The sequence below is a fragment of the Delphinus delphis genome, chromosome 1 (assembly GCF_949987515.2).
Source record: "Delphinus delphis chromosome 1, mDelDel1.2, whole genome shotgun sequence".
Taxonomy (NCBI): Eukaryota; Metazoa; Chordata; class Mammalia; order Artiodactyla; family Delphinidae; genus Delphinus; species Delphinus delphis.
In genome coordinates this window covers 99,242,781-99,257,637 of record NC_082683.1, presented here as the reverse complement: position 1 = coordinate 99,257,637, position 14,857 = coordinate 99,242,781, and the positions used below count along the sequence as shown (strand labels likewise).

Sequence of the window (14,857 nt, the reverse complement as noted above, 5' to 3'; positions counted from 1 at the left end):
AGGCAGCTGAGGAGATTGAGGCTATGAGTTACAGACACAGACAGTCCAGATATACAGCTGGCATCTTAACAGTTCCTGAAGGCACAGGCAGGAGCTACACGAATAGAGAAAGATACCACCTATGTCCTGGGGTTCTGGCCTTGAGGCTTAGGACATTTACACAATAACAAGCCACCCCATGTACAAGCAAATACAATAGTCTGTGCGTTGTTTACACATGAAAAATACCACAGACTATATATTTTTTTATATATTTATATGAATATACATATTTATAATAGTCATCCCTTAATGGAGTTTTCAACCTTATTCTACTGAAATAAAATTTCAGAAATGTTCTATTAAGGTTGGTAACATACAGAAACGCACAATTTCACATAATTCCAAGAACAGGGAATAAAATAGGGTTGGATCTCTTGGAGACTGGAGCCGTACGATGATTCCAGAATGATTCTGACCTTGGGAAGAGGAGTCTGTGGCCCTTCCTCTAGTGCTCTGCTATTAACACCACTCAGCCTTACATCAGGTATCAGTTTTTTCTGATAGTTTCTTCTCCCATAATTTTAGTGTGTACACGGTTCAGTGTAGCCTTTCCAACCTTGACTCTGCCTGCCCCCCACACAATCAGTGGTGTGTTTGGTAAATCCTAACAACTCCCACCACAGCAGTGACAACAGTGCCAACGGCTGGGAAGGTACATGCAGTGGCAAACCATTTTACAGTATTAATATTTCTGCCATACAGATAGAATAGACATAAAGAAAGTCGAGAGCACAGATGGTAGTAAAATATAGTGAAATAACAAGGAAATGACGCAGAGTCTTAAAAAAAACAGTGGAACTCAAAGAAACAGTAGAATGGTGACTGCCAGCGCCTGGGGGATGGGGGAAGTGGGCAGAGGTTGGTAAATAGGTACAAACTTTCAGTTTTAAGATAAATAAGGTGTGAGGATCTAATGTATAACATGGTGACGAAAGCTGATTAATACTATATTGTATAACTGAAATTTGCTAAGAGTAGAATTTAAGTATTCTCACCCCCACACACACAAAAAGGTAAATATGTGAGGTGATGGATGTGTTAATTAACTCAGTTGTGAGAATCCTTTCATAATATATACGCATATCAAACCATCACACTGTTCATCTTAAAAAACTACATTCTGTCAATTATACCACTGAAGTTGAAAAATCATAAGAAAATGATTAACTTTGAGTAGCACCTGTTTTAAATATAATTTAGTTAATTATAATTTTATACAACTTATTTTTTTTTAATGGCTGTGTGGGACTACCAACTCACAAAATTCCTGAAAATTTAACAATCAATCTCACGAAACAGTACAGCCAACTCCAGTACGTCACTGCAAAACCTCTCAGCTGAGGCTCCAACCCCAATTGAAAATTCTTTCCTTTTTGTCTTAGTTCAAATCCCCAGGAAAGATTCTTACTGGCCCCATTCATCCTTTTAGGCCACAGAAATCTTACGTTGCTGACCAGCCTCTGAATTGGTTGCTTCAGCTGAGGTGCCTTCCCTGTCCTGGATGCCTGTGGCTTGCAAGGGGAGGTTGAGATCAAGTGATATAAAACATGTTGCAGGAGCAGAGATGGCAGGTAGGACAGACACAAGCTAACCTCGTACAAAGATCACTACAGATGTTAAAAATCCATTGGCCCTAGATCATTCCACCTACAGGCCATTTCAGAAAGAGAAGCTCACAGAAATGACAGTGAGTTATCAAGAAAGGGCTATATTGTATTTAACATACTATATTTAATAAAATGCACTCGGCATCCACCGCCTTACAGAATGCCTTCCTGAAATGCAGAGGTTGGGAAATTAAAAACTATATTTTCCAGGCTCCTTTACAGCTAGTATCCAGGATGAGAATTTGATTCCACCCTTAAGATGCAGGACACAAAATACGGAAGACAGCAGCGAGGCAGAGCCCTGTCAGCCTGTAGCTTTTAGCTGCTCTCAGCTAGCAAAGAAGGTCACAGACATGTCAGTGTCTAGTCTCCAGCTTCGAGGGTGTTGAGGGACAGTGGCAGAAGCAGTAGTGCCAGATTGATCATTCCGGCATCTAATCACTAGTTCATAGGCATCAAGGAGAAGTTGTCACAGCAGTGGCCAGATGCTAAATTTCAAACTTCGAGCGGTTATGATGGCAACAGCAGTGGCTGCTGTGATCCCCTTGATCACAGCGACAGCGGTATTTTCTTGCCGTGGTTTCAGTCGTAACCTCCTGATTGCCACTTTCCCGACTGTGGCAGAGGTGGCAATTCCCATGGCGAGTTCTTCCAAGGTGTCCTGGAAGTCATTCTCAGAGGCCTGGCCTAGAGCCCAGCCCTCCAGCTCCTCCAAAGATTCCCCAAGCAACGAATTCCCTGCATTGCATCCCTTCTGTTTCCTGCACTGAACCCTGACTGATACTGCAAAGGAGTACATGGGGGATTGACTGTATACAGAAAGGTTTTTTTTCATGTCTGCACTCATGCTGTTTTTTCACAGACATAAAAAGGGCCCAAGCAAGATGTCACCATTCCCATCAGTCTCCCCAGAACGGCCACCTCAAGCCCCTTTCTTCAGTTTTGTCTCACACAGGTGATACCTTCTCCTCTGCTGTGGCCAGCTCACCATAACCTGAGACACCTACCTACCCTGTACCCAGCAGGAGCACAGTTCCTCGGTTGTGGCAGCTATGTCAACTTTCATTACAGTCAGACAAGCTCAAGGACCCTGAACCAAAAGTGCCCCTGATGGTTCATCCACCACATCCCTGAGCAGTCCCTGGCCCTAAAACTCATCTTCCCCCACTGCATCCCCTAGTCAGTCAAGGGGAGGAAAAAAATCAAAGTATAGCTGGCTCTAAGTCAGAGGAATTCATCACCCCTCCAGGGAGAGGCAAGGATGGGACAGGAATAGCAGTCTACCACACAGCAGCACCCATTCCGAAGGACTCTCCTGAAAGCATTGTGAAGAATCTTCCTGATAAGAAAAATTTTTCAAAGCTACAACAACTAACAGCAAAAAGTACTTAAGTATTCAGCTGTTACACCAGCTAACAATTTTCTGACTATTTAAATCTTAGCCATAAGCTACAGCATTATGGAAGGCTAAAAATGCCCTGAAAACCTGAGGCATGTAACGGTTACAATTCTCTCCTGCGCTCCAACTTCTGGATTACCACTCTCTCTAACGACACTGATGCATGCTGATGGCCTAACAAACTGAGTCAGAACGCTATACTTAATTCCAAAAGAATGCAGATTTCATAAAGAGACAGAAAATGTTTAACCAGGCTAATTCTTTTTTTTTGTTTCACAAATTTCTTCCAGAAATTCTTCAGCCAGAAACCAAAACAATAAAAGGAGCCTGAGTTCTAGTCCCTGCTCTCCCAGCTTCGTGCTGAGCAGAGTCACCTGCCATTGCTAAACCTCAACTTATTTATCTGTAGACAAAGGGTACTGGCTGGATTGCTATGATTCCTTCCAGTTGAGTGACTGACTTTAAGCCCAAATAGAAAACATAAAGCATGAACACTTGAAGAATAAGAGGTGCCCGTATTCCACAGCCTGCTTTAACTACCTCTTCAAAGGAACCACCTTACTGTGCAGTACTTGAAGGCTGAAAGAAGAGAGATTGACTTGAATACCATGAGTTATTCTTCTGTCTAGCTTGGCTAAGTTTTATTTAAGCCAAGTATACTTTGAACAGGATCTAAATACTTATTAAAAATTCCTAATTCCAAAACACATTCTTACATTCCTCAGAACATTTTCTAGGCTACTTGTCTCAAGATAAGTGTGCTAACACACACCTTCCTGGGGAGTGAATTTTAGAGCAAGTGAACAGGAAACACAAGAACAAGATATCCTTTCTAGTTTCAAGTACACAATTTTCACAAGTATATTAATCCTAAAAGTATCTGAGCTTTTACATATACCTGCTGAAAATATTTTCTGACAAAGACAGCCAGAATTAAGGCTATCAAACAGATTTTGTTTGATTAGTAATTCTTGGGAACAACCGCTTTACCATGCAGTTGAGCTGTAAAGATTAATCTGCACTGCCACAACTTTGTTTAGAAACAGAACCAAGCAATGAAGCTTTTAAGTACTTGCCCAGTGTTTTACTGCATTTAACACCCACTCAAACGATTTAGAACTGTGGGGTTTTTTCCTTTTAATACAGAAAAGGGAAGTAAGAGAGATTTTTCAGATATAATGAAATAATATTCTATCTGGAATGCAAAGAAAGAAGACTCAAAACTGTTTCAGTTCATAGTCCTCCTGTGAGTCTGTCTGACCTTCTACATGCTGATCTTTCCAAACCTCAGTTTTCTCATGTGTAAAAGGGAGATGATAATCCCCAGCTCATACATGAACTTTTTACAGGAATGCATGTATGCCAACACACACATTCTTATAAACCAAATGAGATGGGTGTATAACACCCTGACATATGATGGTTACTCAATAAATGGCAGCTAGCATTATCATGACAAGTCCCCAAGTCAGAATATTCCTATTAGACTTAGAGCAAGGTTGTCAACTTAGAGTTGCCACCAAAGGGAGGTTGATGTGTCACTTCACTTACCAGCATTACATTGTGAGATAGCTCTAGTGAGCAAATCTAACTCTATTCAGAGGGAACTGAATCATTAGCATGTACATTCCAACTTAAATCAAACACTGAAATCAGTGAATAGTATCCTTAGCTAAAATTAATAATATTTTACAAAGTGTTCTGCCAAAAGCTACAGAGGCTCTGTGAGGAAGACTATATTAGTTTAACAGATTTTATGACTTACTATATGGAATTAATATTGGAGAACTCTGGTCCTAACAAGCTTCTGAAGTAGGAACTGAAATTTTCCAAATATCGTCTAAAGATACTCCAAGAGGGACATAAACCAACCTAAAAATCAAAGCCCCTTCTACGATTCTTATTGACAAATCACACCCAATTCCATGGGTGTTTGTTTCTTTGCACAGTAAGTGTACTAACCAATAACCTCCCAACATTTAACATTCACTAAAGGTTCAACTATCAGACAACACTTGGCAAAACTGCAAACTCCTACTGTGTATGTCATACATAAAGTGAAGGATGTTAAAATTGTTTTTATGGCAAAGTTGAAGACATTAATACCATAATTAGACTATAAAAATAGCGAGAAAAGATATTCAGAGTACCCGCCCCTCTCTTTCAACCCTCCACCTCTACTCTAAGTACCTCTGTGGAGGCAGAAAAAAACTTAACAAAGGTGGGTCAGACTTTATCCTACAAGTACAAGGAACTTTTTTGGTGATTAAACAGATTCATATTTCACTCTTAAGCAGTGTTTCAAATTTAAGAGTCAGTGAAGTAGTTCCTTTATGTATAACTTCTATGAGATCATGGTTAAAAGGTAATATTGGGGAGCCCTTAGAAATAACACAATAATAATTCAGTCTTAATTTATGTTTAAAAAAGACCATTGTTTTAAAAGCAAAACATCTTAGAAAGCAACTGGTTTAGAGTTTCACTTTCAAAATGGTACAACATTAAGTTTTAAAAACGGCATTAACGGGGCTTCCCTGGTGGCGCAGTGGTTGAGAGTCCGCCTGCCGATGCAGGCGACACGGGTTCGTGCCCTGGTCCGGGAAGACCCCACATGCCGCGGAGCGGCTGGGCCCGTGAGCCATGGCCGCTAAGCCTGCGCGTCCGGAGCCTGTGCTCCGCAACGGGAGACACCACAACAGAGAGAAGCCCGCGTACCGCAAAAAACAAACAAACAAAAAAACTGCATTAACTAGACTAATTTTCTCAATGTCAAAGATAATTAAATGATCCTCCAAAGTATTCTATCTACCTAAGAGCAAGCAGCATTGATTTAGAGAATCTTATTTGATATAAAAAATTCAAAGGAAACTGAAGAAAAACCCAAGCTGCACTTTTAAATTATGCACATTAAGGTAGCAACACCTCAATTTTTTAAAGAGCCTGCACTTAAAGAAAGCAGTTTTTAGATAAAAACATCAAAAATGATCATAATTGATAAAAATATATCAAAAATGATAAATATTTGAGTAAAATAAATGCCTCAGTTGCAGTCTACAGCCAATATCTGGTCTTTAAAAATGAGAGCTTTATGACAACCGTGTACTGTTGTTGGCTTCAAAGTAGGAGAGATTAAATGTTTTAAAAGAGGCCATTTCCTGCAGTGCTGTCTCCCCAGCATCCATCTTTTGAGGAACTACCCCTCCCTTATCTCTTGGAGTTCTGGTAGTTATTAATCACACTATACTTTCTATACCCAGCTGCAAAGCGGACATGTCACCAAGGCCTGACCAATCAGGATACCCATGGCCCTCTCTCCACAATGGGTCTGTGATGAACACAAGGCCAATCAAAGTCTCAATATAAGATTTGATTTGTTATTGGAGTCCCGAAAAAAGATGAGAAGCTTTAAGGACTTTGTATGACTTGGGGGGTTGAGAGCCACCTTTCCTGCTACCCAGAGTGGAGCTCAGAAAGAGGCCAACCTGGAGGAAAGAAAGTCAAGAAACAGTCCTTGAGAACATGAGTTTAGCTCTTACTGTCCAATGCCTGGGTTTTCATGCACATAAGCCAATACATTTCTTCTTAGCCTAAGAAGTGTTTCTGTCAGGATTCTCAGTACAGAATCCTTACCAATACAGAAACTGACATGAATCGAAATTTCTTTCTCTTCCTGCTGAAATCTAAGCTATAAAAAACAAAGCCAATTTAACACAGTTCTATTTAAGTTCAGAAATAGAGCATTTATTAATAAATGCTTATTTTTTCTCCCTTTTGGAGTATTTTCATTTCATAAAACTACTTCTGTTAAATGTCATCATGTATAGTAAAATCCCATTTTTCAGTCACAGGTAATTCCCAATCAGAACAACAATGAGATACAGGGTTACCTCTCACAAACTTCCCTGAAGCAAGAAAAATAATTATGTGTTTAAAATTCTCTGCAAAAAAATACAGCAAAGGGCCTAAGATGCCAGAAATTTTTAATTAAGTAGATCAGTTACTGTTCATATTGCATACGCAAGACGGGAAGAAGGAAAGCTGCTAAACAGAATGCATCCTAATTATTAAATCTGAAGCAAAATATCTTTCCAATTCCCATTACACAATATTAAAAACCCCAAACCCCAAATAAACTATAACAGAAAAGTTTAACCCTCTATATTCCTTACTGAGTCTCTCAATAACATTAAGCTCCTTACCAGCATTATTTATAGAAGAAAAAACATTTCAAGTTCTAATTAAAAAAAAAAAAAAACTTATAGGAGACAATTCATAACAGAACTACCTACACATTTAAACAATATGATTTTCCCTGTATTTTCCAATTATTCTATAATGTGGGTTTTGTGCTTTTACACACATGAAACACACACAAAAACTCCTGATATGGACTATACTGTAGACCTTTCTGTACTGAACATTCTTGCCCCATGTTTTGCTCCTCCTCTGCTTCTTACCTACTACTGAGAGGATCTTAATTCCACTCAACCAAGATATCCATCTTTCAAAGCCAGGCTGAGTTCAAAACTCTTCATAACCCCCTCCCCAACTATCCAAGTCAGAAAATAAGCGCTGGTGGTAAAGACTCTAACAAGACATTAAAAAGAATGTACCCTTTCTTTCACTTCATGTACATATTTAACTTCTATAACTCACTATGCATACCCAGGTGAGGATAATTTCTCCAAATTAAAAGATAGGTATTTTTTGTAAAACATATCTCTTTAATGCAAGCAAACTACCTCATCTGGTGTTCAACAAAAATATAGCAATTGGTTCCAGCACAGGTGGAAAAACAGGCATGCAAGACTCAGCCTAAAAATGGTACAATACAAACACAATGTATAAAATACAAAACTGTATTGTAAAATACATAACTGTAAATAGAACACAGATACAATGTATTTTAAGGGCAATTTAAGCTTGAGAACTTTTCAAAAGATAATTTTGTTTATATTTGATTTCCCTCTTTTTGTCATGACTTGAGCACCCTTTCTCTCCAAGATGCAACTCCACACCACTTTTTAGAGCAGCATGCTGAACAGCCAATTAATTATCCCAGTTTCTGCCAAAATTCATACTAAAACTTACCTAAAGAGTTTTGTTTAAGTACTGGGAGAAAAGTGAAAAAGGTAAAATCCTTACTACAGGTATTGCTTACCAATGAATCATGAAGCTCCCAATAAATTGAGAGCTTCCTGAAAACAGAGGCCATTTCTGACTCATTTTTATATTTTATGTTTTTATATCGCCAGTGCTAGCTCACACAGTGGGTTCACCACTAAATGTTTGAGAAGGGAATGAATGTGCGCCAATAATAGAATGCTTATTTTTTCTCTTTATAAAGTAAAATAAACACTTTTGGGAAAACATTCTGAATGATATTTGTTCAAGGAGAAGAGCAACGAACTTGCCTCTCTTCCCCCACAAACAAATCTCTCACAACACCAGCTTCCGAGGTACTGAAAATCTTACCCTTAAGAACAGTTTTAAATTAATGGCATTCATTCTCCCTACCAAAATGTAGTATTGCAAGGAGATTATTTCTCAAAATTTTAGAAGAGAAACAAAACTAATTATAGAAGACACAGTTCTAGTCTTCAATACCAAAAGTTATCCTTTGTCGAATCAAAACCAACCAAAAACTGACTTGGAAATTGGCAGAGTTTGAAACTGGTGGGTAATATTGAAGTGGTTCATAAAAATGAAGTTCTCCTGCAACACACTCCCCAAACACTAAGTGCCCACAAAATTTACGAGCACTTAGGGGTTATATAGTAAACACATTATATGAAACTATTCACCTGAGATTATGCACTGACTTCATAAGTCAGATACTTGAACAAATGAAGGAGATTTGTTTTACCATATATGCGTGTGTGTGTGTGTATGTATAAAGACCAGGAAAACAAAAAACAAAAAACACTGAACTGTGTCTCATAACAAGAGGTTTTATGAAGTACATCCCAAGATCTCAGAAGAAAAACAATTTATATTCCTCAGGAACACAGAGTTATGTTCCATAAAAATCAGTTTCAGCATTAAACTGAATAAAATAAAAATGATTTGAAAAGTGAAAGAGCCAAATGTTAAGAGTTTGTTTGTTCTGCCACTGTGGTATAAGCCCAATAGTCATCTGAATTGAAGGTGCCAATGAATAGAGTCCAGAACCCAAACCTTGAGTTATTAAAACCAACTTGAGACCCCAAAAATTGTTACCAAACTTTCAAAAAGCAGGAAAGTTTCAAATTTAAGTTTTATCAAAATTTGATACTATTTTCCCTAACAAAGGGGTTGCCTCACCCAGTCTCTTGTTTCTATTGTTTAAGAAAAGGTATCGAGAATTTTTTTGCATTGCAAACCTCCGAGGCTAGCAATTTCTCTCACCCTTCCCTTCTTTAAATGTTACAACCACCTAAAAAGAACTCACCACAAGTCCCAAATAACCCACTAAACCAAAAAGAGTAATAAAAAGATCCAAAAGTTAAGAGAATAAAGGGGTAGAGTTATTCATTATTGGCATAACATAAACATCCTTATCTAAATAAAGATGTTAAAAAAAAATCCTTACTTGAAAGCATTTTGTAATGTTTCTTCACCAATGGGGAAAGTATTTCTAGGAATGTGCTCATTTTAACAAAATTCCCTTATAAACTGGATGCCTCAGTCAGTGGTGAAGACTTTTACCTACATTTAATTAACATTAAACAAGATTCAAATTAGCTTTTGTTTAAAGAAACTGAAAGATTGTTCCTCATGATTTTTATCTCTAGATATAGTATCAGGGTAGCAAATGCACTTTGTGCATAAAGCAGTAGATAAGGACTTCATATACTTACTGTGTCAATACTTAATCTATGGAATAAAGTCCACGTAATTTACAACCACTGAAAATGTGTGTTTAAGGTATATGAAGCAAATATTCCATAAAACTCTGCACGATCATAGTTTGGGGAATTTTAGAATAAAATTAACTGCTTCCATCATTAATCAGAATAGAAATTGTTTAAAAATATACTCTGAAGTAAAATCAAAGAAACTAATCCTGGTCACAGGACTATATCATGAAACAATTCCACCAGAGGTCCAAAGTTCACCTTCCTTTACTACAGGGAACATACAAAGTTCAAATTCAAGTGAAACCTTTTCTCTTGCAGAAAAATAAATGACAAGGTTGTAATTAAGAAACAGGTGAAAATTTGAGCCAAGAATTAGGTGGAGCAGGAAAGTACTGAATGCTAAGTACTACATTAATAATAAGAATTCAATGAGAAATTTCCTAATTCTCTCACAAAAGCCTCAGATTAGGAACCATATTTTAAAGAGTTACTTTCAAATCTCCATTAAAGATTAGAACAAAAGAAAATAAATAAATAAAACCCCAAGTCAAAGCGAAAGATAGTCACTACCAGAAAGAACCCTTGTTAAATCATCTGGGTGAGGGTACTGGCTTTGGCTGAGCTCCCTTTAACATCTACTAGATGAAAGGAGAAATCAAGAAAGAAACGGCGCTACACCAGTCATGTCCTACAGTCCAGCTCATCCTTCCACTGTGGACTCTGTCAGAAGACAATATGAGGTCACTCCCCACTAATAATACATCTTACAGAAATGGCTGAATCTACTCTTGCATTGTGCTAGTTTCTAAATGGCATGTTATAACCATAATTTAATAAAGAGTTATTAATCAAGACAAGAGACAAAGTGCTAATAAGTACACTTTAAAATACCTTATTAAATTGAAAAATCCATTTCTCTCACAAAGTTTAGATAAAAGGAGAGGGAAAAAACCTCCAATGTGCAGGGCAAGTTCCTTTTTAAATTCCCTTACTCTGTATTTTCATACTTTTCAAATTTAATCCCAACAGTATAAAATCTTTGTCTCCTCTGGAGATAATATATATGCTGCTTATAATCACACTCAAAGTTTTACAAATAACCTCTTCCAGTTCTTAGTTTCTAATATTTAAAGTCATGTGCTTAAACCTGCAAAAATCTTGCTACTTTATAGCAAATGTTGTTTATGTAAAGCCATTTAAGAAACAATTTAATATAATGCCTAACATGAGGCTATTAAGAAACAAAGAATGCTATTTTTCAAAGAAATCAACAACTTGCTTAGAAACAAGAATATTAGTCTCAGATGACATATAGTGGTATCCTTTAGAAATTACTGAAGCAGAGTGTATCTTTAAAAAATAGGTGTACTATTCAGAACTTTTATTATTGATTACAAAATGTGCTATATCCAGTACACTTTATTTTGGCTAAATATTTAAAATAGGACAGTATGCAAGAGGGAAAATTTTTATTACTACAAAAATGTCAACTACATTTTGGGGCTTTTTTTTTTTTTAACACAGTTAAGTAACATCACTGAATACACTCTAAACTTTAAATTATTTTCTTAAATTTTATATAAAGGCTGAGAAAATGAATAACATGCGGACCAGACTAATATCAATGAAAGACACATTTTCCCAGTCTTCTAAAAGAATCACAATAACTTGAGAATATATCAACTTCCTCCTCTATCATCTTTCAAACTATTTTTGAAAATAAGTTATACTCTTGTATATGCCCCCAACTAATCAAAACAAAACACAAAGCAATGATGCAAATGTTCTCATTACTCCCTAACTCATGGGATTTGAACTAAATCGCACTTAGACCAGTAATGCTGTATATATAGTATTTTGCATATTACAGAGAGTGCCTGACTGGCTGAATTATAGTCCCCAAAGCCTTTCCTCTACCCTTCACATATGGCTCTAAAAGTTTGAATTAAGAAAGAATTTTTTAATTCAAAAAAATATATATATATACAGAAAAAGATGTTTGAAGTCTGCCAAAGTTTTTAAAATAATAAAAAGAAAACCTCACATAAACCCATAAGCTTAAAATGAATGTGATGGAATAGACCATATGCAGAAAATCTTAAGATTGCAGGGACACGTGAGTGTGTGTGTGTATACATCCACAATACACACACATATGGATATTGCAGCACAACCATCAGTTCCCATTAAGCCTAAGGACTACTAAAGAGATATTTCTAAAGTGAGCTGCTGATAAAGAAAAAAAAAAAATGTGAGGGAGACAACATGTTAAATTTTTCTCCAGAATTTTCTAGCATTTTGCAGTGTAGAGATGGACTGATTTTTCTAGCCCAAGTTATAATTAAGCAGACCATTATATTTTGATGCACTGTATATTCAGTAGAACACATTCAGAAAAAATAGTTTGATTTCTATTAACGTTGTAGTCATAATTCTCTCCCCTACAAACATCTCAGGAAACAATCACATTCTGCCAATGGTGAAACCACCAGCGATGCTGTCAACAACAAACACATGAGGGCTATTACCTCCTATCAGATATCACTGTACGCAGTCTGATCAATGCTTTGAAACTGGCAAGTATGCCATAAACGTAACGAGCTCTGCAGCAGATTTTACTAGCATAAAAGACACCTGGGCAACAGGGGCCTTTGCAACCCACCACTTCAACAAAATTCCGTAAAATCAAAGATTTACAAAAGATTTTACTCCTAGGAGGCACCTAGGTCTTCTTTGGAAACCCAGACTATTCAACAGCTCCCTGCAAGAACACACCATTCTGCCACAAATCGCATATTGCACACCATCGGTACCCAGACACCTGAACCACCTGGGCTGACAAGAGTTAGGCTGTCAGCTCGGAGGTATTGCTAGTGTGCAAGAAACACTGAACCAGCTAAGCTCTCCCAGGTACACTAGGTGGTAACCTTGGCACCAAGTGCCTTAGTAGTAAAGATCTTTTCCCCTATTACAAAATGCGCTAAGACTGTTCCAAAGAAAATGCTACAATCCTGAGGACCTCTTCCACAAAGGAGAGCAGAAAAGGGCTGGTTTTTTCCTCTAGTCAAAAACTGCGGTGGGAGATGGAGCTACAAATTAAGGAAACCCAGCTTCTGGTGGCAATCCTGTGACAGCTAGCACAGCAGCCCGGCCAAGCCAGAGCTCAGTTTTCCTACCGGCAAAATGGGAATCACCACCGCCACCCCTCCCCCTCGACAGGGAGCCCGGCACACCCAGGAGGTCTAAGATTACCTCGGACGACAAGCGGTGGGGTGGGGCCGCCGCTCCCCAGACGCCCACCCCGGACTCCCCCCACCCCGCGACAGAAAGGCAGGGCTGGCGTACCTGGCTTCACAGTCTTGAGACGGATGGGTTCGCGGAAGTGGCGGATGACAGCCAGGGTGTCCCGGTTGGTGAGCCCGCTGACAGGCGTCCCGTTCACCTCCAGCAGCACATCCCCCGGGCTGGGCGCCTTGCCCGAGACGACGCAGCAGGTGCCCCCGCCTGGCTCCTCGCGGAGCCGCCCCAGGTAGGGGAACTCGCCGCGCTCCGCGCCGCCCCGGATCTCGGCGCCCAAGTCGCCCGGGGGCCCGGCCCAGGACACCGCGCACTCCTGCACCTTGCTGAGCCAGTGCTTCTTCTTCTTCAGCGTCTTCGACATCCCGAACCCCGCTGCACCATGGGGGAGACCCCGCGCGGGCGCCGGGGGCGCCGCTCCGGCCCCCTCTCACCCTGGGGGCCCCGGGTGGCCCGCGCAGCCCGGAGAGGGGGGCCTCGCCGCTCCGGCGCCCCCCCCCGACCACAGCCCGCTGGGGGCCGGGCCGTTCCAAGCCCCGAGACGCCCCTCGGACGCCCCGCCCGGCGGCGCTCCCCGGGGCTGGCCGGGGTCCGCGAGGGCCAGCCGGGTTAGGTTGAAGAAAAGAGAAGGGGATTGTCCCCGGGCGTCTCCAGAGGGGTTTCGGGCGGGGTCACAGCCGACCGCTGGCCCCCGGGCTCCGCGCCGGAGCGGCGGGAAAGGCAGAAGCAGGGGGGCGGGGAGGTAAAGGGGGAAGAGCCGGAACGGGAAAAATCCGTCGGGGGCGCGCAGAAGCGCGCGTAGACCCGTAGCAGGATCGATCGCGGCCGCTGCGGAGCTGGAGCGCTGAGACCAACGCCTGCCCAAGCTGCCAGGAAACTGCCGCTTTCAAACCCGCCGCAACCTCCTCCTCCTCCCTCTTCCCTTCCCCCCGCCCTCGCCCATCCCTCATCCAGAGCCCCGCCCCCTCCCGCCGCGCGGCGCCCGGCGCGCTGCCGTCACGGGCCAGGCGCTTGGGAACGAGCCCCGCACTCGACTCCCTCGCCGGGGATTGGCTCCCGGCGGACAGGAGGCGGACCCTTGACGAGCACGAGAACCACCGATTGGTTAGTGAGAGTGGATGAGGCGGGCACTAGGATGACTGAAGTTTAAAGAGGGTGGAAGAAAGAAGTTTGAAGAGTGAGGGAGGGAGAGAGGAGGGGCTGGGGAGAGTGACCGGCTCCAGATTGCAGGCTGAGAGAGGCCCTCTGTGCGGCGGCCGGAGCCAGGAGAAAACTCGGATAGGAAGAGCAACCGAACATCCCGAGGTGGAGGCGTGGCTGGCAAGCCGGGCGGAGTGGGGGGAGGAGCTTGGAAGCCTGCACCGGGCACAGAGAAAAGCGGGTGTACTTTGAAGGGGAGACGACGTGCTGAGTCCCAAGGCAGAGGTGGCGGAGCCTCGGGGTGGCCAGTTACAGCCGACCACTTACAATGAGTAGATGTTTTTCGTTCGTTCATTTCTTCAACGGAAGTTATTGAACGCCCATTGAGGCAAGGACTCCGGAGTCTGGTTGATGGAAGGTAAAATAGAGTCCTGCATACTGCTGCTGTGTGACCTCACGCATATTAGACAACCTCCCTGAGCCACGGCATCCTCGGCTGATAAGTGGAGATAATTATACCCTTCCAAGTTGTG

General features: G+C 41.1%; 1 protein-coding gene across 3 annotated transcripts in view; it reads right to left on the bottom strand.

Annotated features, from left to right (window-relative positions):
• MAGI3 (membrane associated guanylate kinase, WW and PDZ domain containing 3) overlaps positions 1–14,077 on the bottom strand; it is a 266,730-nt gene extending 252,653 nt beyond the window's left edge. For all 3 annotated transcript variants that reach the window (XM_060027498.1, XM_060027506.1, XM_060027516.1), the window contains exon 1: positions 13,233–14,077. In XM_060027498.1, the coding sequence (XP_059883481.1) occupies positions 13,233–13,548 (316 nt within the window). In that variant the 5' untranslated portion in view covers positions 13,549–14,077. The remainder of the gene's footprint in view (positions 1–13,232) is intronic.
• Between the last annotated feature and the right edge of the window lie 780 nt (positions 14,078–14,857).